The 24,646-nt window shown below is 41.2% G+C and overlaps 7 protein-coding genes and 1 long non-coding RNA gene across 15 annotated transcripts; 7 read left to right on the top strand and 1 right to left on the bottom strand.

Annotated features, from left to right (window-relative positions):
• The first annotated feature begins 551 nt into the window (after positions 1 to 551).
• On the top strand, positions 552 to 2,979 carry LOC136193139 (interleukin-1 receptor-associated kinase 4-like). 3 transcript variants are annotated; one of them, XM_065981945.1, is made up of 15 exons: positions 552 to 627; positions 692 to 735; positions 853 to 886; positions 938 to 1,012; positions 1,065 to 1,107; positions 1,160 to 1,221; positions 1,280 to 1,452; positions 1,507 to 1,772; positions 1,833 to 1,906; positions 1,955 to 2,072; positions 2,125 to 2,237; positions 2,287 to 2,482; positions 2,537 to 2,593; positions 2,647 to 2,791; positions 2,840 to 2,979. In XM_065981945.1, coding segments are annotated over exons 6-14 (1,125 nt in total). In that variant the 5' UTR covers positions 552 to 627; positions 692 to 735; positions 853 to 886; positions 938 to 1,012; positions 1,065 to 1,107; positions 1,160 to 1,219; the 3' UTR covers positions 2,773 to 2,791; positions 2,840 to 2,979. The 3 variants fall into 3 exon arrangements, with proteins under 3 accessions (XP_065838017.1, XP_065838035.1, XP_065838025.1); XM_065981963.1 differs by having other exon boundaries at positions 626 to 743; XM_065981953.1 differs by lacking the exons at positions 552 to 627; positions 692 to 735 and adding an exon at positions 630 to 691.
• Positions 2,980 to 3,117: 138 nt separating this feature from the next.
• LOC136183683 (uncharacterized) lies at positions 3,118 to 8,234 on the top strand. 3 transcript variants are annotated; one of them, XR_010669205.1, is made up of 14 exons: positions 3,118 to 3,181; positions 4,818 to 5,635; positions 5,695 to 5,768; positions 5,871 to 5,982; positions 6,036 to 6,151; positions 6,200 to 6,392; positions 6,449 to 6,508; positions 6,565 to 6,717; positions 6,767 to 7,276; positions 7,332 to 7,405; positions 7,457 to 7,568; positions 7,626 to 7,735; positions 7,788 to 8,088; positions 8,145 to 8,234. XR_010669205.1 is itself a non-coding variant. In XM_065970410.1 (14 exons), the coding sequence occupies exons 2-14, from the start codon at positions 4,997 to 4,999 to the stop codon at positions 8,037 to 8,039; spliced, it is 2,316 nt and encodes a 771-aa protein (XP_065826482.1). In that variant the 5' UTR covers positions 3,118 to 3,181; positions 4,818 to 4,996; the 3' UTR covers positions 8,040 to 8,088. The 3 variants fall into 3 exon arrangements, 1 of the variants encoding a protein (XP_065826482.1); XM_065970410.1 differs by lacking the exon at positions 8,145 to 8,234 and having other exon boundaries at positions 7,788 to 7,939; positions 8,029 to 8,088; XR_010669208.1 differs by lacking the exons at positions 7,788 to 8,088; positions 8,145 to 8,234 and having other exon boundaries at positions 7,477 to 7,568; positions 7,626 to 7,673.
• Positions 7,999 to 8,683, bottom strand: LOC136183697 (uncharacterized). 2 transcript variants are annotated; one of them, XR_010669216.1, is made up of 4 exons: positions 8,595 to 8,683; positions 8,338 to 8,389; positions 8,189 to 8,277; positions 7,999 to 8,128 (listed from the first exon to the last, which is right to left on the bottom strand). It is a non-coding gene; the product is annotated as an uncharacterized lncRNA (long non-coding RNA). The 2 variants fall into 2 exon arrangements; XR_010669217.1 differs by lacking the exon at positions 8,595 to 8,683 and having other exon boundaries at positions 8,338 to 8,449.
• Positions 8,609 to 14,519, top strand: LOC136183667 (uncharacterized). 2 transcript variants are annotated; one of them, XM_065970387.1, is made up of 24 exons: positions 8,609 to 8,851; positions 8,987 to 9,086; positions 9,135 to 9,802; positions 9,863 to 9,936; positions 9,988 to 10,099; positions 10,149 to 10,258; positions 10,314 to 10,518; positions 10,568 to 10,627; positions 10,674 to 10,829; positions 10,882 to 11,643; positions 11,699 to 11,772; positions 11,829 to 11,940; positions 11,989 to 12,101; positions 12,154 to 12,364; positions 12,414 to 12,473; positions 12,537 to 12,701; positions 12,753 to 13,172; positions 13,233 to 13,306; positions 13,366 to 13,477; positions 13,528 to 13,637; positions 13,690 to 13,936; positions 13,990 to 14,064; positions 14,119 to 14,274; positions 14,330 to 14,519. In XM_065970387.1, the coding sequence occupies exons 1-24, from the start codon at positions 8,738 to 8,740 to the stop codon at positions 14,381 to 14,383; spliced, it is 4,344 nt and encodes a 1,447-aa protein (XP_065826459.1). In that variant the 5' UTR covers positions 8,609 to 8,737; the 3' UTR covers positions 14,384 to 14,519. The 2 variants fall into 2 exon arrangements, with proteins under 2 accessions (XP_065826459.1, XP_065826468.1); XM_065970396.1 differs by having other exon boundaries at positions 8,611 to 8,851; positions 12,537 to 12,692.
• A 27-nt stretch (positions 14,520 to 14,546) lies between these two features.
• On the top strand, positions 14,547 to 17,048 carry LOC136199405 (interleukin-1 receptor-associated kinase 4-like). Its single transcript, XM_065989582.1, has 9 exons — positions 14,547 to 14,947; positions 14,995 to 15,344; positions 15,408 to 15,819; positions 15,873 to 15,946; positions 16,000 to 16,111; positions 16,176 to 16,285; positions 16,335 to 16,530; positions 16,592 to 16,651; positions 16,699 to 17,048. Exons 1-9 carry the CDS (start codon positions 14,588 to 14,590, stop codon positions 16,885 to 16,887), a joined length of 1,863 nt encoding a protein of 620 aa, XP_065845654.1. The 5' UTR covers positions 14,547 to 14,587; the 3' UTR covers positions 16,888 to 17,048.
• A 10-nt stretch (positions 17,049 to 17,058) lies between these two features.
• LOC136199413 (interleukin-1 receptor-associated kinase 4-like) lies at positions 17,059 to 18,626 on the top strand. Its single transcript, XM_065989593.1, has 7 exons — positions 17,059 to 17,302; positions 17,348 to 17,593; positions 17,642 to 17,756; positions 17,809 to 17,927; positions 17,983 to 18,178; positions 18,230 to 18,494; positions 18,539 to 18,626. The coding sequence occupies exons 2-6, from the start codon at positions 17,403 to 17,405 to the stop codon at positions 18,320 to 18,322; spliced, it is 714 nt and encodes a 237-aa protein (XP_065845665.1). The 5' UTR covers positions 17,059 to 17,302; positions 17,348 to 17,402; the 3' UTR covers positions 18,323 to 18,494; positions 18,539 to 18,626.
• Positions 18,627 to 18,670: 44 nt separating this feature from the next.
• On the top strand, positions 18,671 to 22,297 carry LOC136199408 (uncharacterized). Of its 2 annotated transcripts, XM_065989585.1 has the most exons (18): positions 18,671 to 18,807; positions 18,972 to 19,321; positions 19,382 to 19,455; positions 19,567 to 19,678; positions 19,737 to 19,852; positions 19,901 to 20,093; positions 20,145 to 20,204; positions 20,281 to 20,436; positions 20,488 to 20,716; positions 20,801 to 21,000; positions 21,056 to 21,129; positions 21,187 to 21,298; positions 21,357 to 21,469; positions 21,523 to 21,727; positions 21,782 to 21,859; positions 21,916 to 22,071; positions 22,123 to 22,178; positions 22,228 to 22,297. In XM_065989585.1, the coding sequence occupies exons 6-17, from the start codon at positions 19,986 to 19,988 to the stop codon at positions 22,162 to 22,164; spliced, it is 1,533 nt and encodes a 510-aa protein (XP_065845657.1). In that variant the 5' UTR covers positions 18,671 to 18,807; positions 18,972 to 19,321; positions 19,382 to 19,455; positions 19,567 to 19,678; positions 19,737 to 19,852; positions 19,901 to 19,985; the 3' UTR covers positions 22,165 to 22,178; positions 22,228 to 22,297. The 2 variants fall into 2 exon arrangements, with proteins under 2 accessions (XP_065845657.1, XP_065845656.1); XM_065989584.1 differs by having other exon boundaries at positions 22,123 to 22,265.
• LOC136199406 (uncharacterized) lies at positions 22,228 to 24,601 on the top strand. The gene is made up of 9 exons (XM_065989583.1): positions 22,228 to 22,352; positions 22,409 to 22,960; positions 23,026 to 23,443; positions 23,498 to 23,571; positions 23,623 to 23,734; positions 23,798 to 23,907; positions 23,958 to 24,153; positions 24,216 to 24,275; positions 24,324 to 24,601. Exons 1-9 carry the CDS (start codon positions 22,333 to 22,335, stop codon positions 24,510 to 24,512), a joined length of 1,731 nt encoding a protein of 576 aa, XP_065845655.1. The 5' UTR covers positions 22,228 to 22,332; the 3' UTR covers positions 24,513 to 24,601.
• Positions 24,602 to 24,646: the final 45 nt, after the last annotated feature.

Here is a 24,646-nt window from a genome sequence, read left to right as displayed (position 1 = left end):
TAAAGCGTTTTTTCTTTCATAAACGGAAAAAATGCTTAGAAACCCTTATTTCCAATTGATCTGTGCTATTTTCCGTTTTATAAATGCCCTGAGAAACCGAAACGACAGTTTTGATTGTCACGCTCTGACGTCACAATCAAAAGTATCCACTCATGCCGTATGTGCGTAGGTATGTACGCGTGTACGGGTAACAGGAAATATGACCCGTACACATGCATAGGTCCTCCTCAAATACAGAATACAGAGCACATTATCAAATACACTACGTCAGAAAAGCGCCTAATTAGGAAAACATTGCAATCATGCAAGTATTTACAGTATGTAGGTAGGAGTGAGCTGTAGTAGCTAACGGCTGTAAGGACCACGTGAATATGTGACAACATAAAAAATTATGACGTCACACTATGGTATGCACTCTCGTACGGTAAACGGTGGGAGGCTCTGCATGATGGCAACACGGTGAACACCGGGCCATCATTCTCTAGTTATTTACCCTACTGTAGATTTAATCGTTCCATAGACATTGTCATTGATTCTCTCACGTGCCGCGTGCAATGCGCATGCGGAAGGATCCCTTTTCCTCTACAGAGAATATCGCAAGAAACGAAGGCGCTTGGCGCCAAAAAGGTATGTGCTGCGTAGTCTAGTTGTCAAACGGAGTCGCTTCATGTCGCTTACTTCGTCGTCACAGGCTGCGGTCGAAGAGGCGGAATGCGCATCGATGTTCGCGCACCTGTAAGGAAGTCAGCATCTTAGATATAGTTTCGCTACCTATTGTAGTCTGTTTATTCACTGTTGGACTTAGTGTTAGGCCACGAAATTTTACCGTGCTCTGATGATTTCTTCTTTTAGTTTCTATTCTTGTGCTGGAATCGAAATCAGAAGGGTATAGATGTGTAGTGTTGTTACATTTTTTTGAGCGCCAATGCAAAATTAGCATGATTATCAATTGATGCGCTATAAAGCGTTATTTTTCAACCATGGCTGTGAGGCAGTTGAATCTATATACAAGGTATAGTGGTCTTCTCTTGCTATCGGTTTTCTCACCACCATGGTGTGCTCAGGTCAATGAAAATATTATCTCCGGTTTGATGATTGCATTTGAGGGTGTGTTGCTATTTCAATAAGTGTGTTGTGACTTGCAATCTGTTGGCATTAGACCTTGTGAATTGTGAAGCAAAAAGTTACGCTGCAGTGAACAGCCTTGAACTTGAAAACCATGTAACTGTGTTTTACAAAAAATTAATCCGTAACTGTTGAAAATCAATTATTCGTTTAGGTTAATAATCAACGCAGTTTTTGGAAAATTGGAACCTAAGAAATTTCCAAAATCACGGGATAAAGGAAAAGGCCCAGCAAAGGGGCGGCGAGAATCGGATCGTAAAGAAAACCCAATAATCCGTAAGGCGTCTCAAGAGAAAGACCCAAAACGTGATGAAGCACGTCAGCAATGTAAGAAATAGATCCATTATATTAATTTAATTAATAGTACAGCTGACTGCGTAGTATTGAACCGATGGGCCGAATTTAACAATTCGAGCCAATTAGAGAATAGCGATGATGCTTCAGAATCTTTGAAAGTTCCTTTGCGATTATCGGAAACGAAGCTAACGCAAAACCCGCCCGCTTTCGATTTCAATGACGTCATGAAAGCTACTAATAACTTCAGTGACGCCAAGAAACTGGGATCAGGCACGTTTGGAGATGTTTATGAGGCAGAAATGAATTTGAACGGACAAGAAACGACGGTGGCTGTAAAGAAATTTAAAATTGTTAGTAGAGATAGTCACACTGTAGGTAATTGATGATTAGTGTATTGCTTCTGGTTGCAGTTAAGAGAAGCAAGCTGCTCACGGCTGAGTCTGATGCTACGTCAGTTTCCAGTAGAAGTTCATACTTTTTCACAGTAAAATTCCATCAAAACCTTCAATTAAATTACTATTTGTGTCATTAGAGTTTATCATTCCAACATAGTGAAAATTTTGGGGCAGAGCGTGGATGGGGATACTCTTTGTACATGTATATTGTATGAACATATGGCTGGAGGTGATTTAAAGCGAGCTGTCACTTTGGTACATACACACAATTTCTATTCATTCATTGTGGCACATTCTCACATAATAGAAAAATCCGAATCCAATTTCACTTGCTAGTCGTCTAAAAGCAGTTACGGACGTCGCTAGTGCTCTATCGTATCTTCACACTGAACACAATTTGGTGCACCGTGACGTCAAATCGTAAAGATTAATTATGTATTTGAGTTTTTCTACTAAACCTATGTGGTAGTCTGAACATCTTTCTCGGTCGAAATGAAAGCGACGGGGCCAAGTTAGGGGATTTTGGCTTGTCTTTATTTGTGGACGAGGAGGATTTTGACAAGTCGTTTAATGTATCTCCTCCATTGGGGACTCTTCCCTATATGGCGCCGGAGGCAATAAAAGGAAAAACGTCGTGGAAAGTGGATGTTTATGCATTCGGCGTGGTCAAGAGTTCGTTTGCCTAATTGAACTGTGATTAACAATGATTTCTTTTGCAGGTACTACTAGAAATAATTACTGGTCGCCCTCCTTATAAACATGGTTCTGCTGACTTGGTTGGAAGTTAACGCTGCTCGGTAGACTAGGAATTAATTAAATGTTTTTCTAGATGTCTCATGCGCGGCGCTTGCGTGACGAAGGAGGCTCTCTAAGAGCCTGGTTTGATCAAAGGGTTGACTGGCCACCCTATTTGGTAGAGAAGTTGTACGTGGTGCGGGGAAATGGACAGCTCTGATCGGCCACAAATGAAAAAGGTATAATCAGGATGAAATTATTTTCACATTTTCATTGTCTTTTTTAAGGTTTATAATGAACTTGTAAAAGTGTCGAAGACGTTGGGTTAAAATTAATTAATTAGTGACATCTGTGTGTATGAAGACAACTGGCACGGTTAGTCTGAAACGTTTAAACAGTATATGAGTTAATTAAATTGACGGTCAAAGCTGGCAGCATAGCAGGTCCGGCTGGTCCAGGCAGTCTAGCCTAGCCAGCCCAGGTCAGCAGGTCGGTCAGCAGGCTGGTCTGCAGCAGGGCCAGCCTACGCGATTTAGCGCACGTGCGCTGCCACGTCAGCACTCACGCAGAGCTCTCCTCTGAGTCGACAAGAAGAGTCGAGAGTTCGTTGCATGCCTGAGAAAGACGAGGTTTGTCAGTGCAAAGAACATCTTAAGGAGATTTTTGCTGATGGTGTAAAAGATGCCGATCTAAAAGGACTCGGAATAGCGCAATCAGAGTTTCTAGTTTCAACTTCTGTTAACTAGATAATGATGGCCTTTCGTGAGCCATCATGGGATCCCCGAACACCCCCAGCACATTCTTATTACTCTAATTTTTGTAAAGCCTTTTTGCATAATTTGCATCGCACTGGCGTGAGTTGGCATGCTTTATTTTCCGTAAAAGCCTACAATTTGGCTTCTTACGTAAGCGTGACACAGACCTAACCCTAACCTCTGCCCCTTTGGGTAATCGTGTCACGAGGCCCATTATCAGCTCGCAGTTGGGTTTGCGTGCTGCGAGCTGCGCTCGCAGCACGACAAACCCAACGTGCTCCTTTACAGCGTTCCCTTTATGAACGTTACTGATAAAGCTCATTGATATGTGCCCGTTATGTTTAATAGTATTTATCCTCGATGATGTAGCCTGTATACTAGATAATGATGGCCTTTTGTGAGCCATCATGTGATCCCCGAACACCCTCAGCACGGTATCTGTCACTCTAATTTTAGGAAAGCTGATGTGCATAATGTGCATCACACTGCCTAGCCATGACATGCATTATTTTCCGCAAAATCCTACAATTAGCTAATTTGACCTGTCATGCGCACAGAGCTACCCCTCCCCAGCCCAACTTTTTCAGGTGACCGTGTCACGAGGAGTCACGAGGCCCATTATCAGCTCGCAGTTGGGTTTGCGTGCTGCGAGCGAAGCTCGCAGCACGACAAACCCAACGTGCTCCTTTACTGCGTTCCCTTGATAAATGTTACTAATAAGCTCACTGTTATATGCCCGTTATGTTTATCAAACATAGATGTAACAGTGCTGTTACTAGATAATGATGGCCTTTGGTGAGCCATCATGGGATCCCCGAACACTCTCAGCATATTCTTATTACTCGCTGCAAAATAGGCTTTACTAAAATTAGAGTAATAAGAATGTGCAATGCATTGCACTGCATAACCACATTATTTGGCATGATTTATTTTCGTCAAAAGTCTACAATTTGACTTCTTATGTAAGGGCGACACAGAGCTATACCCCTCCTAACCCTAACCTCTGCCTCTTTGGGTGATCGTGTCATGAGGCCCATTATCAGCTCGCAGTTGGGTTTGCGTGCTGCGAGCGAAGCTCGCAGCACGCAAAACCCAACGTGCTCCCGTACTGTGTTCCATTTATGAACGTTACTGATAAAGCTCATTGCTATGTGCCCGTTATGTTTATCCTTGATAAAGTAGCCAGTATAATATGCCTACTCCTTCCTGAAAAGTTTTGAACACAATCCGGGGTTCCTATCTACTGTGACGTCACCTTTTTATGTACATTTTGTTCAAAATACGGGAGAGTATGACATCACAATGAATGTGATGTCACAAAGGCACATGTGTGCGTGATTGGTCTAAATGCGATTGTGACGTCAGTGTATACCGACAGACAAACACTTTGGTTTTCGGGCGATCACGTTTGAGAGCCCCTCACACCAGGGCGCGCGCGGGCGAAGCCCGCGCGCGCCCTGGTGTTCGGGGAATTATGGTGTTGATAATTCGACTCACCATGACTATCTAGTCACGGTCCCGGCGCTGCATTCGTTGAACGTGAATATCGAAGATTTGAAAGAGGCTACAGGAACACTTCTGAATCTTAGAAAAGCTGCAGATCTTAAAATAGCACAAAACAAACTCTTCATTTATGAGTCAATCGACGCTAAAACTGAAATAAGTTTTAGAAGCAAGAGCAGAAAACAGATGGCTAACTTCCTCGACTCTGTATTACACACAAATTTTGATGCAAAAACGGTGAAAGCAAAGTGTAATTTTCGGAATGAGTTTTACAAGGGACTGGAGAAAGTCTCTAAAGATGCTTGGAAGAAAACTTGGCTTGATCACGTGAAATTTTGTTTTAGGCGTGTGCGCTTTTTTGACCCCTATGATTTACAATTTCTCGATATCTGGAAAGCAATCTACGATATGATTGAAAAATTATTTAAAAAAGGCATTTTAAAGAAATTCACCTTTGCTTTATGCACTTCCGCTAGTAAAGAGAACATCAAAGACACGGAAGACTTAGATGAAGTTGATAAGACGTGTGATTCTCAAAGTGACCAAACGGAGACGTTCTTGAACCAAAATAGCTTTATTCCAGAATGGGAAACGTTTACTGAAACTTTTAGCGAATTGTTGTCAGCAAGTGCTGATTCTCTATCTCAAACGGAGGATAGCACAGTGGACCTTGTCACTATAGCCAAATTTGAAGAACTGGCTCGAGCTACTAAAGATTTTGATTCAAAACTTCTAATTGGTTCTGGAAGCTTTGGCGATGTGTTTCTGGCAGATTTGGAAGTAGGAGGCAGACTAACTAAGATTGCTGTCAAACGATTCAAACCGGTATTTTATTTTCGTCTAAGACGATTAATATCAATCTAATGATACCATACCTCTATTAGCCTAAAGATGATAAACCATCTCGAATACAATTGAACAGGAAACAATTTCCAACTGAGATTTCATCTCTTATACGGTAGGAATTAGGAAGTTGAAAGTCTAGCATGCTTGCCTAAACGCTATTGATATCCGTATTTGTATGTTGCACGTGAACAGCCAAGACATTTGTTGATCATAGGGTTAATCATGAGAATATTGTGAAACTGATGGGTTTGTCAGTTGATGGTCCTCAGCTTTGTCTGCTTTATGAATACGTTCATGGCAGGACTCTGAGAAAAGCATTAGCCAAGGTATGACTCCACAGATAGTTTTCTATCTATAATTTTTCATGATGTTGCTTTAGGAAAGTCACAATGTGCCAAGTGTATCAAGCCGTCTACGCATTTCTAGTCAAATTGCAAGTGCTCTCAAGTACTTGCACTCTCTCACTCCTGGACTACTGCACCGCGATGTAAAAAGGTGATAAACAGCACGGCCTTCTGTGCATGTGTTGATATGTACATGCAGTGGAAATGTGTTGCTTGGAGAAGGCGACAATGCTAAGCTGGCAGACTTCGGTCTAGCGACTATCACTGAAGAGGGTCATAATCCAATGGAATCATTTTCTGTGACGTTATCCGTTGGAACGAGAAGCTATATGGCGCCAGAAACATATCTCGGCAAGACGTCTCCAAGATCAGACGTTTACGCGTTCGGCGTCGTAAGGACTCCATGCGTGTGAATAACAACAGTATTATGTATAGTCATTGGATACAGGTCCTGTATGAAATTGTGACCGGGCTTCCTCCATATAGTTATAGCAAGAAAGTAGATTTGGTAATTGTAAATTAATTAATTAAATAAACGTGGTTCGTTTTTCAATTGTTTCACAGGTCAATTATATGCTTGAAGTAGAGGAAAAAGAAGATGTGAATATTATGTTTGATCCTCGAGTACCATGGCCCCATGCTGAGGCCCGAGAACTAACTGCACTTGCCAAGATATGTACTGACAGAAACAGCAAAAAAAGACCTCTAATGGATAAGGTTGCATTATTCCACATTGTTGTTACGCGTTCAAGGATGCGTGTTTTAGGTTCACAACATCATTAAAATGTTGGTTGCTAAATTTGGCCATGATGACAATGACGAGTCACCTCCTTTGCGCACTGCAGCTGCTGGGGCACCGGACCATCACGATTCAGATGATGACTCGGATGATAAAGATGATAAAGATAACAAGCGGCATAAGCCTGCTGGTGGAAAAAAGGGTCCAAAAAACAGTCATCAAAGCTCAACTGACACCCCAAAGAGCAATTCAGGTGAGAAATCTCGCATTCTTCGCAGTTCTTTTTCATCTCAGACGGAAACGCGTGGGATTGCGCTTGCATCTATTCTTCATGCAGATCAAAATTCGTTGGTATGGCCGCATGAATTTTTAGAAATGCCATTTGAACAACTGAAGGCGGCAACCAACGGATTCAATTCATCTCTTGTGACAGAAGGAGGTTGTCTTCTTGGCTCAGGAAGCTTTGGAGACGTTTATCTGGGACTTCTTTCATTGAGAGATAAGCCCTGTTTGGTTGCAGTAAAAAAATTCAAACCGGTATTAAACAAAACCGATAAACTTCATATCTTCTTTCTCTCATTTTCTCTTTTAGCCTAAATATGATAGACCATCTGGCCTAAAACTGCACAGAAGACAATTTCCGTCCGAAATACGTGCTATGTCCGCGTAAGTCTGTTTTTTGTACCTACCTAAAGGTGGGCGTATCAATCATGGCAGATTTCGTCACAAAAATGTAGTTAAATTGTTGGCCTACAGTATTGATTCTGCTGAACTGTGCATAGTTTATGAATTGCTAATTGATGGGACTTTGAAAGATGCGCTATCAGAGGTCTGGGTAGTGTAACTAAATTCCTTAGGTAGTGTGATTTTACGTAGTATTCTGTAGAATAACCCAAGTCCGCTTTCATGGGAGGAACGCTTAATCATAGCTCTTCATATATCAAAGGCTTTGAACTTCATTCACTCTTGCGAATTTGTTCATCGTGACGTCAAAAGGTATGTCATTATTAAAATTTACTTACCAATAGGGGCACGTTTTGTTTTGCAGTTCCAATATACTTCTGGGGAAAGATGAAGAAGGCGTATTGATTGCAAAGCTAGCTGACTTTGGCTTTTCATCACATTTGTACAAAGATGAAACATTGTATTCTACTATGGCTGTTGGCACACAGTGGTACATGGCTCCTGAAGTAACAAAAGGTCGCGTGTCACGAGAAGGCGATTTTTATGCCTTTGGAATGGTTGCAGTTACCAACAAATAGATATCATTGTCATTTATTGTTCTTTAGGTTATGTATGAAATTGTCACTGGCTTACCTCCCTATAGTTCGGCCAAGAAAATGGATCTCGTACGTAGCTTATTAGTAGGTTGTCTTGTTTCCCAAAAAGCTGAACGTTTGTGTAGATTACATTCATGAGAGATGCGGAAAAGGCAGTTGGAGATCTCACATCTTATATAGATCCTCGAACACTTTGGCCACCCACATTTGCTCAGCAATTGCTTGCTCTTTCAGAGAAGTGCACACATTGTGTCTCATCTAAAAGGCCGAAAATGAAAGAAGTACAGACAGTACTGTGATTTTAGGGTGCATTAGTACATTTGAATTGCATTTCAGGTTTGCAAGGAAATTCAAGACCTCGTGAATAGATCTAAAAAAATTAGCTGAAGTTTGGGCAACTTGTTTGTATGTGTGTACCAGTATGGTGGTGTGTGCTAGAAAGTAAATGTAAGTTAGAGCCCCGCCCCATGTGGTTAGCCTCTAGCTATTTTTAGGGGATTGCGTGATAATGACGTCACGAGGTGCATTCCCATGATTCATCATGGCTTTCGTCATTCATTAGTTATAATAATTACCAGGTTTTGGCGGAGCTGAAAGAGCTGCAACGCAAATGAGTGTTAAAGGAAATTCGACTCAGAGTCTGCGTAACAGACGAAGACACATTTCGTGTAGATCATACATGTAGGACTGGCTGGACCGGCTGGACTGGCCACAGCGCATGCGTACGCGTAGGAGACGCAGAGTATCGGAGGGCCGTATCGGGGACTCTTCTGTGCTCAAATTCGCTGCTCAAATGGCTGACAATATCGCCAAAGAGGCTTTCAATTTGCGTGTAAGATTGGTTTTGATGTCGAGTCGAGTTTAGAATGAACCGAACACGTGACTATAAGAGCAATCGATGCTGAAAAACACGTCTCCTCGGTTCATTTTACACTTTCTTCGTCTAATTGTGTACTTAATCATGCAGTGTTCCACTAAAAGAATAATATCTCGAGGACTAGACAAGCTGTTGGAGGCTTCGATAATCAGCGAGACACCTTTTCATTTATTCTCTACCAAAAAAATGGGTGGGCTATTTACAGTTTGCAATTTATAATTTGCATTGGCTCTGCTAGGAATTCTCCTACAGAAGAAGGAAGATAAATACGTAAACACCCAAAGTGGCTTCGCGTTGAACGGACCCTTCATTGACAATGACGTTTGTAATGCCACGAATGTGGTACATTTTGTTACACCGTTGCGAAATCAGTTGGATGTTATACGAAAACGTAAGTTGTTTGTTCCAGATGAAAAAGAAAAGGCCAGACAAAATAAAAATGAAGCGCTCCAGCCTCATTTGTCAATGAATGAGATTATGGTTGATAATGTTGGAAACGTTTGCGATCATCTAATTCATGCAAGGATCAAGTGTGGACGAGAACAAGCTGGGCAAAGTGAAGAGCCGCTCTTTTTGCATACTGCTGACAGCGACAATGATAATGTAATGCAGACGTCTGCTTTTGAAAAAAAAGATTCAAACTCAAATGGCACCTCAGGAAGTTTTTTCTCGTCTCAGTCGATGACACCATTGTCATCTAGTCAAGATTCGTTGTCGGTGTGTCTGCATGAACTTTTAGACATACCGTTTGATCAACTTAAGGCGGCAACCAATGATTTCGATTCGTGTCCTGTGAAGGAGAATGGACGGCTTCTTGGTGAAGGAAGCTTTGGAAACGTCTATTTAGGTCATCTTAAACAAGAAGACAATTCCACTTTAGAAGTTGCAGTAAAAAAATTTAAACCGGTACTAAATCAAAAACTGATATTAACGAAATGTTGATCATCCTCTTGTCTTGCTCTTTAGCCTAAAAGGGACAATCCATCATACCTAAAACTGCACAGAAGGCAATTCCCGTCTGAAATTCAGGCTTTGTCCAAGTAAGTCTTTTTATTTTCTATGGCTACCTAACGGTGGGCGTATAATGGCAGATGTCAGCACAAGAATGTAGTTCAATTGTTGGCCTACAGTGTTGATTCTACTGAACTATGCTTAGTTTATGAATGTCTAATGGGTGGGACTTTGAGAGAGGCTCTATCAAAGGTGTAGTTGAAGTCCTAAAGTAGTGTGGCTTTTACATTGTATGTTGTAGAACAACCCACATCCACCTTCGTGGGAGGATCGCTTAGTTATTGCGCTTGACGTTTCAAAAGCTTTGAACTTCGTTCACTCTGTCAAGTTTGTTCATCGTGACGTCAAAAGGCAAATCAAGATTTGAAGTTTTTTAGCTAACAAGGACGCGTGTTTATTTTTACAGTGCCAATGTACTTTTGGGGAAAGATAAAAGAGGCAATTTGATTGCAAAGCTAACTGATTTCGGTCTTTCATCATATTTGGGCGAAGACGAAAGTCCAAGTACAACGGAATTTTTCGATGACGTTGTTGGAACAAAAAGCTATATGAGTCCGGAAGCTATGGAAGGTTTCTTGTCACCAACTGTTGATGTTTACGCCTTTGGAATGGTTGCAGCTACCAAGCAATAAGTTTTATTGTCCTTCATTGTTTTTTTAGATTATGTATGAGATTGTCACTGGCTTACCGCCGTACAGTTTGGCAAAGAAAGCGGATCTTGTATGTTACCAAGCCTTCTTTTCTAAGAAACTAAACTATTGTTTAGATCGCGTACATAAAAGATCTGGAAAATTCCGGTGAAGATCCCACTGTTCTAACAGATCCTCGAACACCTTGGCCGCTCACAGTTGCTCAGCGATTGTTTGCTCTTTCAAAGACGTGCACAAATGAAGAGCCATCTGAAAGGCCCCAAATGAAAGAAGTAAGAGCTCTGCGTTTGTGCTCATGAGTATATTTGACAAACTGAATTTTAGCTTTGTAAGAAAATTAAAAACGTTACACATGCACATGATAATGGCTCACATGATGACGGTGATAAAAGGCCGTCAGAGTCTACTGGTGAAAGTTCAAACGACGCTTCAGAAAAAAATTCAGCGGATGAATCTCACATTCTTCGTAGTTCCTCTTCGTCTCAGTTGGAAATGCGTGAAATTGCGCGGTCATCTACTCTTCATGTCAGTGAAGCGTCATTGGCCACTAGTCAAGAGATGCCGAGCAAGTTTAGTAATGAGGCAGAAATTGGAGTGGAAAAAGCTAAAGAAAAAAAAGGCGAGGTTTCTTCTGATAGTAGACTTTCTTCTGTTCATGCCACAAGTCAAGAGATGGCAGGAGAAACAGCTGAAGAAAATGACGAGTCGTCTTCTTTGCAAGCTGCAGTTTCACCTATTTATGATAAAGCTCCTCTACGCACTGCTGCTGGAGCACCTGACGATCATGGTAACGATTCTGATGACGACTCCTCAGAGAGATCTTGCTTTTTCCACGAATCCTTCTCGTCTCAGTCAAAAACGCATGGGATTTCGCTGTCATCTGTTCTTCTAGAATACCAAGATTTGTTGGTCTGGCCGCAAGAAATACCGTTTGAAGAACTGAAGGCGGCAACTGACGGATTCAATACGTGTCCCGTGAATAAGAAAGGATGTCTTCTTGGTTCAGGAAGCTTTGGAGACGTTTATCTAGGACATCTTCAACGGAGAAATATACCCTTTTTGGTTGCAGTAAAAAAATTCAAACCAGTATTAGACAAAACTGATAAACCTGATATTGCATTATCTCATTTTTCTCTTTTAGCCGAAAGGTGATACGCCATCTTGCCTACAACTACACAGAAGACAATTTCCGTCCGAAATACAGGCTTTGTCCAAGTAAGTCTGTTCTTCTTTTTCTTTGTGGCTACCTAAAGGTGGGCGTATCATGGCAGATGTCGTCACAAAAATGTAGTTCAATTGTTAGCCTATAGCACTGATTCTGCTGAACAATGCATAGTCTATGAATTGCTGATGGATGGGACTTTGAGAGATGCGCTATCAAAGGTTAGCATAGTGTAAATCAAGTTAATTACCTTCCTAAACATGCTGTAGGGAAACGAAAGTTCGCTTTCATGGAAGAATCGCTTAGTCATAGCTCTTCACATCTCAGAGGCTTTGCATTTTATTCACTCGTTTTGCAATTTGGTTCATCGTGATGTTAAAAGGCAAATCAATGGTCACGTTTTCTAACTATTAAAGACGCTCGTTTATTTTTAGTTCCAATGTACTTCTGGGAAAAGATGAAAAAGGCCTATTGATTGCAAAGCTAGCTGACTTTGGTCTTTCGTCGTATTTGGACATAGGTACAGATGAAGAGAAACCACCGGGATCCTTCGATGCCACTGCCGTTGGCACAAAAGTCTATATGTCTCCTGAAGCAGAGAAAGGTCGTGTGTCACCGACTGTTGATGTTTACGCCTTTGGAATGGTGGCAGTTACCAAGCAAATGAGTATCTTTGTCATTCATTGTTTTTTAGATTATGTATGAAATTATCACTGGCTTAGCCCCGTACATTTCTGCAAAGAAAGGGAATCTTGTATGTACTGCTTATTGGCTTAGTAGATTGTCTTGTTTTCCAATAAACTGGACGTTTGTGTAGATTATGCACATGCGAGAACTGGAAAATGCAGGTGAAGATCCTGCTTTTCTGATAGATTCTCGGACATCTTGGCCACCCGCATTTTTTCGGCAATTGCTTGCTATTTCAAAGATGTGCACAAGTGAAGAGCCATCTAAAAGGCCTAAAATGGAAGAAGTACTCCAAGTCTGTGTCTATGACTTATGACAGACTATATTTCAGAAACTGAATTTTTAGATTTGTGAGAAAATTAACGACCTCGTCGCAGATGCATCTGACGAAGATGAAAGGCCGTCAAAATCTGCTGGTGGAAACGTAGACCAAAAGAGTCATCCCGAAACCCCGAGTGACGAACTTGGGAGAAATTCAGCAGAGAGATCTCGCATTTTTCGCAGTTTCCTATTGTCTCAGTCGAAAACCTGTGGAATTGCGCTGTCGTCTATTCTTCAGGTCGATCAAAATTTATTGGTCTGGCCGCATGAACTTTCGAAAATACCATTTGAGAAACTGAAGGCGGCAAGTGACGGCTTCAATTCATCTTTTGTGACTAAGAATGGTGGAAGTCTTCTTGGTTCAGGACGGTTTGGAGACGTCTATCTAGGACGTCTTCAATGGAGAGATAAACTCACTGTGGTTGCAATAAAAAAATTTAAACCGGTTTTAGAAATAGCCGATAAACCTGATATCTTCATCTTCTTGTTTTTTTTTTCTTTTTAGCCAAAGAATAATGAACCATTTTACGTAAAGCTGTACAGGAAACAGTTTCCGTCCGAAATGAAGACTTTGTCCAAGTAAGTCTTTTGTTTCTTAGCTTACCGGTAGTTACCTAACGGTGGGCATATCTTGGCAGCTGCCGTCACAAAAATATAGTTCAATTGTTGGGCTATAGTCTTGATTCTGATGAGCTATGTATAGTCTATGAATTGCTAATGGGTGGAACTTTGAGAGATGCGCTGTCGAAGGTGTGGATAGTGTAATTAAGTTGAACGATTTTCTACTAATGATGCTGTAGGAAAACGAAAGTCCTTCATGGAAGGATCGCTTAGTCATAGCTCTTCACATCTCAGAGGCTGTGGACTTTATTCACTCGCATTTCAGTTTGGTTCATCGTGATGTCAAAAGGCAAATCATTAGTCAAGTTTTGTAACTAAAAAAGACACTCGTTTATTTTTAGTACCAATGTACTTCTGGGAAAAGATAACAAAGGCCTATTGATTGCAAAGCTAGCTGATTTTGGTCTTTCATCGAAATATGACATAGGTACAGATGAAGAGAAACCGCCGGGATCTTGCGATGCCACTGGGCCTGCTGGCACAGAATGCGATGCCACTGGGCCTGCTGGCACAGAATGCTATATGCCTCACGAAGCTAAGACTCGGAGACGCGTGTCACCGACTGATGATGTTCACGCCTTTGCAATGGTTGCAGTGTAGTTACCAAGCAAGTATCCTTGTCACGTTCATCGTTTCTTTAGGTTATATATGAGATTGTCACTGGCTTACCGCCCGTAATTCCTGGCATACCGCCCCAATATGTTCCAACAGATCTTGTATGTCACTTTAGCATGTTCTTTTTTCTAAGAAAGCTGAACTTTTGTTTCTAGATTACGCACATCAAAGACATGGAAAGTGCAGGTGAAAATCCTGCTGTTCTGATAGATCATCGGACGCCTTGGCCACTCACCTTTGCTCGGCAATTGTTTGCTCTTGCTAGGAAGTGCAAACATTATGACTCACCCAAAAAGCCGATAATGAAAGAAGTACAGACAGTACTGTGACGTCAGGGTGCATTAGTACATTTGAATTGCATTTCAGGTTTGCAAGGAAATTCAAGACCTCGTAGATAGAGCTGGAAAAAATTGTAGCTGAAGTTTGAATGTGTTCTAATATGTGTTTTACGTAAAATTTTTTTGCCACATGGTTATCTGACGCTGAAGCCGAGAACATTCTTGAAATTAAATCCCCCGCCCCGTGCTTCTCTAAACAAAGCTATTTTTAGCAGTAATGACGTCATGAGGTGCATTCCCATGATGATGATCATGGCGTGCGTAAGCAGTTTGGGTCTTCTTCTCGATGAGTCAAGTCGAGGAATTGGCGCCCAACCCGAGGCTCCAGAGAACACCCTATTCCCTGTTCGTTTCTGCAGTCGTCTTTCTGATCTTGCTGTTTGTACTTCACTGGCCGATATTGGGCACAATAGCTCCGGCGATTCTTGCCACTGGCACGAAAGCCAAGGTCCACCCCTTTAGTTTGGGTTCAACGAGCGAGGGCGCGTCATCTCGCCGAATAACAACACTGTCATCTCGCCGAATAAGAACAGCACTGAACAGCTTCGACCTTGATCTACATGTGCTACACTGGATTGTGGCAGAAAGAAGCGGTCTTCACATTACGTCTGCTCCTCCTCACTGGAACAGTGGCAGCAATCAAAAGGTCAGTGTAATGCGAACTGAAACAGAATCCAACGATTTTCCTCTCAGGTTCAACTTGAAAGCGGAGAAGTGCCGAGAAAATCGAATCCTGCGAGTGTCCCCAAGTTTCGAAAAAGCAACAGTTGCCCACCTTACATCGAAGGGGCGAATGCTGACGAGAATGAGCAGGAAGATTCATTAGAAGATGGAAGGGAAAGTAGATCATCAAAAACTCAAATATTAGATCTTTGTGGAGGCCAGAGATCTTTTCCTTCTTCTGTTAGTAGTTTGGATAGAACACCAGAGATCGAAGACGTTCAGCATAGTACTAAAAGAGACGAGGGTTCTGCGACTAAAAGAAAATATGATATTCTAGATGACTTACAAACGCGTGGCTGTGAAAAGGCTGCAGAAACTTTGTATGCTTTAGTTAGACTGTGAAGTTTTGTTTTTTCGCCTTGAGGACAGCTTTATGTGAATAGGGGGAACCGTGCAAATGGAGCAGGTGGAGGTGATGGTAGCGATGGGGAGGATTCTGACTCGGGAGATAAAAGCAATTCTAATGATAAGCGTCAACGACAAGCGGAATTTGGACCGCGAAAAGGCTCTCCAGATTCTGATAAAAATAGAATCTCTTCTCCTCATCAAGATTACCAAGAGTCTCCAACGTCATCAAGATCAAGTGAAAATCATTCTCTTGAGACGGATGATGTGGACGACATAGATGACTTGGGTGTGAAACTATTAGGCTATGATGATATGAAGAAGGCAACAAATGACTTTGATGAAGACAACAAGCGCCTACTGGGATCTGGCAGCTTTGGAAAAGTGTATCTTGGTGACCTCAATTTACGTGGGAAAGACGTAGCGGTGGCAGTAAAAAGATACAAACCGGTAATAGCAGAAACGGGTACATATTATTAATTAAATATTATATTAACTATTAGCCGAAAAATGACAGACCATCAACAGTGAGACTAACAAAAAGACAGTTCTCTTCTGAAATGAAAGCTTTGTCCAGGTAAGGAACAGCATTTTATTTTATTGTAGCAAGCTCTTTTCAATTTATTTTAGATGTCAACATCCCAACATTATATCTGTTATTGCTTATTGCATCGACGGTCCAGAACTATGTATGGCCTATGAACTGATCAGGGGAGGAACTCTAAGGGAAGCGTTATCAAAGGTCAGAATGCTTGATGACTAACTAGAACAATGTGGTAGTTCGTGTCTTCTGACTATACGTTTAGAATAATCCGAATCCTCCGCGCTGGAAAGATCGTTTGTTTATTGTACAAGATCTTTCTGATGCGCTAAACTATTTACACGGCATTGAAATTATACACCGTGACGTCAAAACGTATTTTGAGATTGTCATGTACTTTTTCATTTTGATCTTTCTTTTGTAGAGCTAATATTTTGCTAAAAAACGACGACGTCGAGAGAGTGACGGCGAAATTGGCTGACTTTGGCCTGTCAACATTCTGGGATTGTGACAAATCATACGTCTCTACGACCGTGATGGTTGGGTCGCGATCATACATGCCACCCGAGGCCTTTTTGGGAATCCTGTCAAAGAAAGTTGACGTGTACGCATTGGGAATGGTAACGAATTAATATTTTACTTTTACGGAATGGTTGGCTCACAGTGTTTGTGGTGGCTTAGGTGTTTTATGAGATTGTCACTGGGTTGCCTTCATACAGTTATGCTAAGAAGACGGACTTAGTAGAAAACTAGGAATGATCACTGTAGTTTTATGAGTCTGTTTCTAGATCACTTATATGAATGATGCAGAAAAAGAGGGATATACCGAGGCTGTGATTGATCCACGGATTGAATGGTGCAAGAACTTGCCTGGACATCTACTGGAACTTGCCAAACTATGCTCTGCCATGGACAGGCGCAAAAGACCATCGATGGACGAAGTTCTATCAAAGATGAAAAAGCCGAAATTTCTGTAATAATCTTGAGTGTCTAACTGTAATATTTCGTAATAATTTAAGCCTGACGTATTTATTTATTTGTTTGTGATTGTGCCACGTGATAAAATGCATGATGTCATCTTCGTTTCGGCATAATTACCGTGAATTTTTATGAGCACTAATAAAATTTAACTATAGTGCGCTATTCGCCGTGCAGAATTTCAGCTGTTTCTATGCTTTCTGCACTCGCTACCGTTTTCCTTGTCGCTGTTTGCACGGCAGACGACTATCCTTTTCGCAACACGTCGCTCTCTTTCGAAGCTCGCGTTGCGGTAAACCGTGGCAGGCTGAGCATCTCTTTCTAGAAGATCATTGCGCCTCCAGGACTTGGTCGGACGACTCAACATCTCCGAAATCGTAGGGAAAATGTCTCGCGGAGGCGCATGGACAAACAGTACATTATAACGAGACGTCGTTGCAAATAGTCACCCCTTTTCAGGTCCAACACCAGCTATAGAAAGACTGGGAATAAAACCGTATCAATTTGAGACTGAATGCTTGACGCGAAACGCATGACGAATAATTTCGAGAAGGAAATCGGGCGAGGCGGATTCGCTTCTGTTTATTTGGGTAAATGGAACGACCAGCAGGTTGCCGTGAAAAGACTAAAAATGGCAAAAGAAACAAATCGACGGTCTTCTTGGGTGCGAAAGCAGTTTCATTCAGAAATGGCGTCACTTCTTAGGTATGCGAATAATTTGCAAAAATGATTTCTTTTATTCAGTCTGTATAGTTGTCCTCCCCATCCTAATCTTGCCAAACTTCTCGGATACAGCTGCGATGGACCAGAGCTGTGTCTTATATTTCAATATGTTGATGGTGGCACTCTAGCTAAAAATTTATCAAAGGTTCTCTTGGTTTCTCTATTGAGACAATATATTTTAATTTTGGTTCTTGTAGAGATCAAAAGACGTTCTTAGTGCCAAACGTCGTGTAGAAATTATGATTGATATTGTACAAGGCATATTGCACATTCAGACGGAGTCGAGAGCTCCACTTATTCATCGGGACCTCAAAAGGTAATGTGACGAGAGATCAGACTACTGATTGGTTTATTGATTCACTCACTATTAGTTCCAACGTCATGCTTGGATTGGATAATTTAGCTCATATTATGGACTTCGGTCTAGCTTGTTCTATATGTGAAGACGAATTGGAAGAAAAGATTGTTATGTCAGGGTCTACAATTGCTGGTACGAGATTTTACATGCCGCCAGAAGCAACAAAGGGCACTTTTTCAAGAAAAACAGACATTTTCCCGCTGGGCATGGTATATTTCTGAATATGGTATTTTTTGTGATAATAATGGAAACTACTCTAGATTATGTACGAATTGCTGACTGGCTTGAGGCCATATTCTCCTGCCAAGAAAACTGATTTGGTAATGTATAGCATTGCGATAACTACAACGTGATGCTATTTTGTTTCTAGGCAACGTACATTCGGGATTTGGAAGCGCAGGGATATGACGCTCTTGGAATGTTAGATCCTCGTTGTAATTGGTCAAGCGGGTTTGCACGAAAATGTTTGGCTTGGCAAAGCGCTGCACCAACTTGGACAGTAGTCGGAGGCCTGACTTTCATGAGGTGAGTACCTAATGCATATCTTTGAGTTCTAATTAATTAAATAGGTTTTGGCGGAGCTGCAAGAAATACGATGTGAATACTTTTAGTCGATTGCGTAAAATTCATTTACCTAATACAGTAGTAAGAAACTTATCTAATTACGGCGTGCGCGCGCAGCCTTGGTAGATAACAACCAGCATTGAGGGAGGGAACACCCCTCGAAGAGGTCGAAGTCACCAGACGAGGAGTAACACGGAGAACTCGGCTCTAAGTTCGGTTTCCATACGATGGATCTTCATATAAACACCAAGACGAAGCTACCAGCGAATGAAACGTTAGACAAACAGCTTTTCATCAAATCCTACAGCCAGTCCTACATCGGTGCACCGACATACTACAATTTCGCGCATGCGTTTGATTTTGTGAAATCAAAGGAATCACATATATTCCTTGATTCACCTATAAAAAAAGGCAAATTCGAATCTTCATTTTTGATAGAAAAAAAAGGCTTGGATAAGACGGAGGAAAAAAGCTTACATGACGCTTGTGACTTTCAATGTGACCAAAAGGAGACTTCAATGAACCAAAATAGCTTTATTCCAGAATGGGAAACGTTTACTGACACTTCTTTTAGCAAATTGTTGTCAGCAAGGGCTGATTCTCTATCGCAAACGGAGGATAGCACAGTGGACCTTGTCACTATAGCCAAATTTGAAGAACTGGCTCGAACTACTAAAAATTTTGATTCAACACTTCTAATTGGTTCTGGAAGCTTTGGCGACGTTTTTCTGGCAGATTTGGAAGTAGGAGGTAGACTAACTAAGGTTGCTGTCAAACAATTTAAACCGGTATTTTATTTTCGTCTCAGACGATTAATATCAATCTAATGATACCCATAACTCTATTAGCCCAAAGATAATGAACCATCTCGAATACAATTGAACAGGAAACAATTTCCGACTGAGATTTCATCTCTCATACGGTAGGAATTAGGAAGTTGAAAGTCTAGCATGCTGAACGCTATTGATTATATCTGTATTTATATGTTGCACGTGACTAGCCAAGACATTTAACTATTCAATGCTGATCATAGGGTTACTCATGAGAATATTGTGAAACTGATGGGCTAGTCAGTTGATGGTCCTCAGCTTTGTCTTCTTTATGAATACGTTCGTGGCAGGACTCTGAAAAAAGCATTAGCCAAGGTATGACTCTACAGATATTTTTCTACTGTATCAATAATTTTTTATGATGTTGCTTTAGGAAAGTCAAAGTGTACCAAGCTTATCAAGCCGTCTACGCATTTCTAGTCAAATTGCAAGTGCTCTCAAGTACTTGCACTCTCTCGCTCCTGGACTACTGCACCGCGATGTAAAAAGGTGATAAACAGCGCGGCCTTCTGTGCATGTGTTGATATGTACCTGCAGCGGAAATGTGTTGCTTGGAGAAGACGAAAATGCTAAGCTGGCTGACTTTGGTCTAGCGACTATCACTGAAGAGGGTTGGAATCCAATGGAATCATTTTCGGTGACGTTATCCGTTGGAACGAGAAGCTATATGGCGCCAGAAACATATCTTGGCAAAGCATCTCAAAGATCAGACGTTTATGCGTTTGGTGTGGTAAGGACTCCATGTGTGTGAATAACAATATTATACAGTCATTGGCTGCAGGTCCTCTATGAAATTGTGACCGGGCTTCCTTCATATAGTTATAGCAAGAAAGTAGATTTGGTAATTGTAAATTAGTATCAATTGATAAATAAATAAATAAATTAATTAATTAATTAAACGTGATCCTATTTTACAGGTCAATTATATGCTTGAAGTAGAGGAAAAAGAGGAGGATGTGAATATTATGTTTGATCCTCGAGTACCATGGCCCCATGCTGAGGCCCGAGAGCTAACTGCACTTGCCAAGATATGTACTGATAAAAACAGCAAAAGAAGACCTTTAATGGATAAGGTTGAATTTTTTCTCACGTTGTTGTTATATGTTCGAGAATACGTGTTTTAGGTTGACAACATCATTAAAATGTTGGTTGCTGCGAAATTTGGCCATGATGACAATGACGAGTCGCCTCCTTTGCGCACTGCAGCTGCTGGGGCACCGGACCATCACGATTCAGATGATGACTCGGATGATAAAGATGATGGAGATAAAAAGCGGCATAAGCCTGCTGGTGGAAAAAAGAGTCCAAAAAACAGTCATCAAAGCTCAACTGACACCCCAAAGAGCAATTCAGGTGAGAAATCTCGCATTCTTCGCAGTTCTTTTTCATCTCAGACGGAAACGCGTGGGATTGCGCTTGCATCTATTCTTCATGCAGATCAAAATTCGTTGGTATGGCCGCATGGATTTTTAGAAATGCCATTTGAACAACTGAAGGCGGCAACCAACGGATTCAATTCATCTCTTGTGACAGAAGGAGGTTGTCTTCTTGGTTCAGGAAGCTTTGGAGACGTTTATCTAGGACATCTAAAATGGGAACATAAACCCTCTTTGGTTGCAGTAAAAAAATTCAAACCGGTATTAGGCAAATATGATAATTAAACCTAATACCTTCATACTTTCGGTTTTTTAGCCTAAGAATGATAAACCATCTAACCTGCAACTTCACAGGAAACAGTTTCCGTCCGAAATAAATACCTTGTCGGCGTAAGTCTTTTGTTTCTTTTTTAGCTTAGTTACCTAACGGTGGGCGTATCATGGCAGCTGTCGTCACAACAATGTAGTTCAATTGTTGGCCTATAGCATCGATTCCTCTGAGCTTTGTATAGTGTATGAATTGCTAATGGATGGAACTTTGAGAGATGCGCTATCAAAGGTGCGGATAGTGTAGATCAAGTTAGTTAATCAACTTCCTTTCTATAAGTATGCTGTAGGAAAACGCAAGTCCGCCTTCGTGGGAAAATCGCTTAGTCATAGCTCTTCATGTATCAGAGGCTTTGGACTTTATTCACTCGTCTTGCAATTTGGTTCATCGTGACGTCAAAAGGCAAATCAATAATCAATTTTTATAACTAAAAAACAGACGTAGTTATTTTCTAGTTCCAATGTACTTTTGGGGAAAGATGAAAAAGGCCTATTGATTGCAAAGCTAGCTGATTTTGGTCTTTCATTGTTTTTGGACAAAGATACGGATGAACCGGAATCTTTCGATGCCTCTGTGCCTGCTGGTACAAAATGCTACATGGCTGATGAAGCTAAGAGAGGTCGCGTGTCACCAACTGTTGATGTTTACGCCTTTGGAATGGTTGTAGTTATGGAGCAAATAAATGTATCATTGTCACTCTCATCGTTTCTTTAGGTTATGTATGAGATTGTCACTGGCTCACCGCCGGAAATTGTCACTGGCTTACCGCCCTACAATATTCCAACAGATCTTGTATGTCACTTTAGCATGTTCTTTTTTTCTAACAAAGCTGAACTTTTCGTGTCTAGATTACGTACATTATTGACCGGGAAAGTGCAGGTGAAGATCCTGCTGTTCTGATTGATTGTCGGACGCCTTGGCCAGTCGCATTTGCTCGGCAATTGTTCGCTCTTTCAAAGAAGTGCACAATTTTGGAGCGAACTAAAAGGCCCAAAGCGAAAGAAGTACAATTGTGTTCTTAATTTAGGCGCACATGTGACTAATTGGAATTTTAGGTTTGTAAAGAAATTCAAGACCTCGTGAATCAATCTAGCTGAAGCTCAAATTTTTGGTTAACTCATTCGAATGTTGTTGGCATACTGTATCGTGGTTCTACATAGAAAATTTGTTTGTGTACCAACAAAGCTACAGAATTGGAGGAGAGTTTTCTATCCCTCCTCTATTGCACGTGAGCCAGGTTGTTCTGCGCATCTACTCCTCGCCCCATGGCACCTTCGAGGCAATGGTGAGCATGCTACGTCGGCGAACTTCTCTCTAAGGAACCTGGTGCTCTTTTGTTAGGATGCAAAACTTTAGACGATGTAGTAGCCCAAATCAGAGAATTGGGCTGCCGATTATCGTTCTCAGTCTGATCGGCATTCTGATCTGCTTGGCAATATTGGTCTTTACAGCTTTGGCGGTTTTTTTGAACAGGGCCAAGAGGGTGAGCTCTGACCGATTCTCTGAAAAAGACGGTCTTCGCATCGCGCCTGTTCCTTCGCATTGGAGCTCTCTGAGTCAAGTTATCGGGTTGAAACTTGAAAGCAGAGAAGTGCCGACAAATTTGAATGTCACCAGTGTTCTCAAGCTTCAAAAGCGGGACAGCTTTGAATTGTCAAAAGTAAACGGTGCTGATGAGAACGAGCACGTAGAAAAGCAACGCTTTGAAAGGGAAAGTAGAACGTTACAAGCTCGAAAAGATAGGACCCAGCATTTATTTTACACTTCTGCGAGTAATCCGAAAAGAACATCTGAGATTGACAGCGTTCAGGGTACCACTGAAAGGGTCAATGTGGTTGAAAGAAATTGCGAAATGACCTCAGCTGACTTACAGACGCCTGGCAATAAAACTTGGTATGTTTTAGTTAGAGCAAGTTGTCGTGTTGGTTTTTCTTGAGGACAGTTTTTATGTGAATTAGGGGGAACTGTGTGGCTGGAGCAGGTGGAGATGGTGGAGATGATAGTAATGGAGACAATTCTGACTCAGGAGATAAAAACAATTCTAACGATAATCATCAACGACGAACGGAATTTGGACCGCAAAAACGCTCTTCAGATTCTGATAATAATAGAGGATCTTTTCCTCATCGAGATTACCTTGAGTTGCCAACTTCATCAAGATCAAGTGAAGATCGTTCTCTTGAGACGGATGATGTGGACGACATAGATGACTTGGGTGTGAAACTATTAGGCTATGATGACATGAAGCAGGCAACAAGTGACTTTGATGAAGACAACAAGCGCTTACTGGGGTCTGGCAGCTTTGGAAAAGTGTATCTTGGCGACCTCAATTTGCGCGGGAAAGACGTAGCGGTGGCAGTAAAAAGATATAAACCGGTAATAGTAGAAACAGATACATATTAATAATTAAATATTATAATGAACTATTAGCCGAAGAATGACAGACCATCAACAGTGAGACTAACAAGAAGGCAGTTTTCTTCTGAAATGAAAGCTTTGTCCAGGCAAATAGTATATTATTTTATTTGTAGCAAGATCTTTTCAATTCATTTTAGATGCCAACATCCCAACATTATATCTGTTATTGCCTACTGCATCGACGGTCCAGAACTATGTATGGCCTATGAACTGATCAGGGGAGGAACTCTAAGGGAAGCTTTATCAAAGGTCAGAATGCTTGGTAGAACAATATGGTAGTTCGTGTCTTCTAACTATACGTTTTGTATTTAGAATAATCCGAATCCTCCGCGCTGGAAAGATCGTTTGTTTATTGTACAAGATCTTTCGGATGCGCTAAACTATTTACACGGCATCGGAATTATACATCGTGACGTCAAAACGTAATTAGAAATTTTTTATATATTTTTACATATTAATCTTTCCTTTGTAGAGCTAATATTTTGCTAAAAAACGACGACGTCGAGAGAGTGACGGTGAAATTGGCTGACTTTGGTCTGTCAACATTCTGGGATTGTGACAAATCGTACGTCTCTACAACCGTGATGGTTGGATCGCGATCATACATGCCACCCGAGGCCTTTTTGGGAATCCTGTCAAAGAAAGTTGACGTGTACGCATTGGGAATGGTAACGAATTAATATTTTATTTTTACGGAATTGGTTGGCTCACAGTGTTTGTTGTGGCTTAGGTGTTTTATGAGATTGTCACTGGGTTGCCTCCATACAGTTATGCCAAGAAGATGGACTTAGTAGAAAAACTAGGAATGATTACTGTAGTTTTATGAATCTGTTTCTAGATTACTTATATGAAGGATGCGGAAAAAGAGGGGTATACCGAGGCTATGATTGATCCACGGATTGAATGGTGCAAGAACTTGCCTGGACATCTACTGGAACTTGCCAAACTATGCTCTGCCATGGACAGGCGCGAAAGACCATCAATGGACGAAGTTCTATCAAAGATGAGAAAGCCAAAATTTCTGTAATAATCTTGAGTGTCTAACTGTAATAATTTAAGTCTGACTAATTATTTATTTGTTTGTGATTGTGCCACGTGATAAAATGCATGATGTCATCTTCGTTTCGGCGTAATTACCGTGAATTTTTATGAGCACTAATA

Source organism: Oscarella lobularis, chromosome 1 (assembly GCF_947507565.1).
Source record: "Oscarella lobularis chromosome 1, ooOscLobu1.1, whole genome shotgun sequence".
NCBI classification, from domain to species: Eukaryota; Metazoa; Porifera; class Homoscleromorpha; order Homosclerophorida; family Oscarellidae; genus Oscarella; species Oscarella lobularis.
This window is presented reverse-complemented; position numbering and strand designations above follow the sequence as displayed.

What these genes read in the sequence shown, in the direction of transcription:
- LOC136199406 (XM_065989583.1), top strand. Translation starts at nt 22,333, where the DNA reads ATGGCACCTTCGAGGCAATG. An exon ending in ATGGCACCTTCGAGGCAATG is followed by an intron (nt 22,353 to 22,408) that starts GTGAGCATGCTA and finishes CTCTTTTGTTAG; the next exon opens with GATGCAAAACTTTAGACGAT. An exon ending in ACGTGTACGCATTGGGAATG is followed by an intron (nt 24,154 to 24,215) that starts GTAACGAATTAA and finishes GTTGTGGCTTAG; the next exon opens with GTGTTTTATGAGATTGTCAC.
- LOC136199408 (XM_065989585.1), top strand. Translation starts at nt 19,986, where the DNA reads ATGGAATCATTTTCGGTGACGTTATCCGTTGGAACGAGAAGCTATATG. An exon ending in CAGTAAAAAAATTCAAACCG is followed by an intron (nt 21,001 to 21,055) that starts GTATTAGGCAAA and finishes TCGGTTTTTTAG; the next exon opens with CCTAAGAATGATAAACCATC. An exon ending in TGAGAGATGCGCTATCAAAG is followed by an intron (nt 21,299 to 21,356) that starts GTGCGGATAGTG and finishes AGTATGCTGTAG; the next exon opens with GAAAACGCAAGTCCGCCTTC.
- LOC136199413 (XM_065989593.1), top strand. Translation starts at nt 17,403, where the DNA reads ATGCTTGACGCGAAACGCATGACGAATAATTTCGAGAAGGAAATCGGG. An exon ending in GAAATGGCGTCACTTCTTAG is followed by an intron (nt 17,594 to 17,641) that starts GTATGCGAATAA and finishes CAGTCTGTATAG; the next exon opens with TTGTCCTCCCCATCCTAATC. An exon ending in ACATTTTCCCGCTGGGCATG is followed by an intron (nt 18,179 to 18,229) that starts GTATATTTCTGA and finishes AAACTACTCTAG; the next exon opens with ATTATGTACGAATTGCTGAC.
- LOC136193139 (XM_065981945.1), top strand. An exon ending in TGATGAAGCACGTCAGCAAT is followed by an intron (nt 1,453 to 1,506) that starts GTAAGAAATAGA and finishes CTGACTGCGTAG; the next exon opens with TATTGAACCGATGGGCCGAA. An exon ending in CTGTAAAGAAATTTAAAATT is followed by an intron (nt 1,773 to 1,832) that starts GTTAGTAGAGAT and finishes TTCTGGTTGCAG; the next exon opens with TTAAGAGAAGCAAGCTGCTC.
- LOC136183683 (XM_065970410.1), top strand. Translation starts at nt 4,997, where the DNA reads ATGGCTAACTTCCTCGACTCTGTATTACACACAAATTTTGATGCAAAA. An exon ending in ACGTTTACGCGTTCGGCGTC is followed by an intron (nt 6,393 to 6,448) that starts GTAAGGACTCCA and finishes CATTGGATACAG; the next exon opens with GTCCTGTATGAAATTGTGAC. An exon ending in TGAAAGATGCGCTATCAGAG is followed by an intron (nt 7,569 to 7,625) that starts GTCTGGGTAGTG and finishes AGTATTCTGTAG; the next exon opens with AATAACCCAAGTCCGCTTTC.
- LOC136183667 (XM_065970387.1), top strand. Translation starts at nt 8,738, where the DNA reads ATGCGTACGCGTAGGAGACGCAGAGTATCGGAGGGCCGTATCGGGGAC. An exon ending in ATGTTTACGCCTTTGGAATG is followed by an intron (nt 12,365 to 12,413) that starts GTGGCAGTTACC and finishes ATTGTTTTTTAG; the next exon opens with ATTATGTATGAAATTATCAC. An exon ending in GAAATGAAGACTTTGTCCAA is followed by an intron (nt 13,307 to 13,365) that starts GTAAGTCTTTTG and finishes ATATCTTGGCAG; the next exon opens with CTGCCGTCACAAAAATATAG.
- LOC136199405 (XM_065989582.1), top strand. Translation starts at nt 14,588, where the DNA reads ATGAGTCAAGTCGAGGAATTGGCGCCCAACCCGAGGCTCCAGAGAACA. An exon ending in GAAAAGGCTGCAGAAACTTT is followed by an intron (nt 15,345 to 15,407) that starts GTATGCTTTAGT and finishes TTATGTGAATAG; the next exon opens with GGGGAACCGTGCAAATGGAG. An exon ending in ATACACCGTGACGTCAAAAC is followed by an intron (nt 16,286 to 16,334) that starts GTATTTTGAGAT and finishes TTTCTTTTGTAG; the next exon opens with AGCTAATATTTTGCTAAAAA.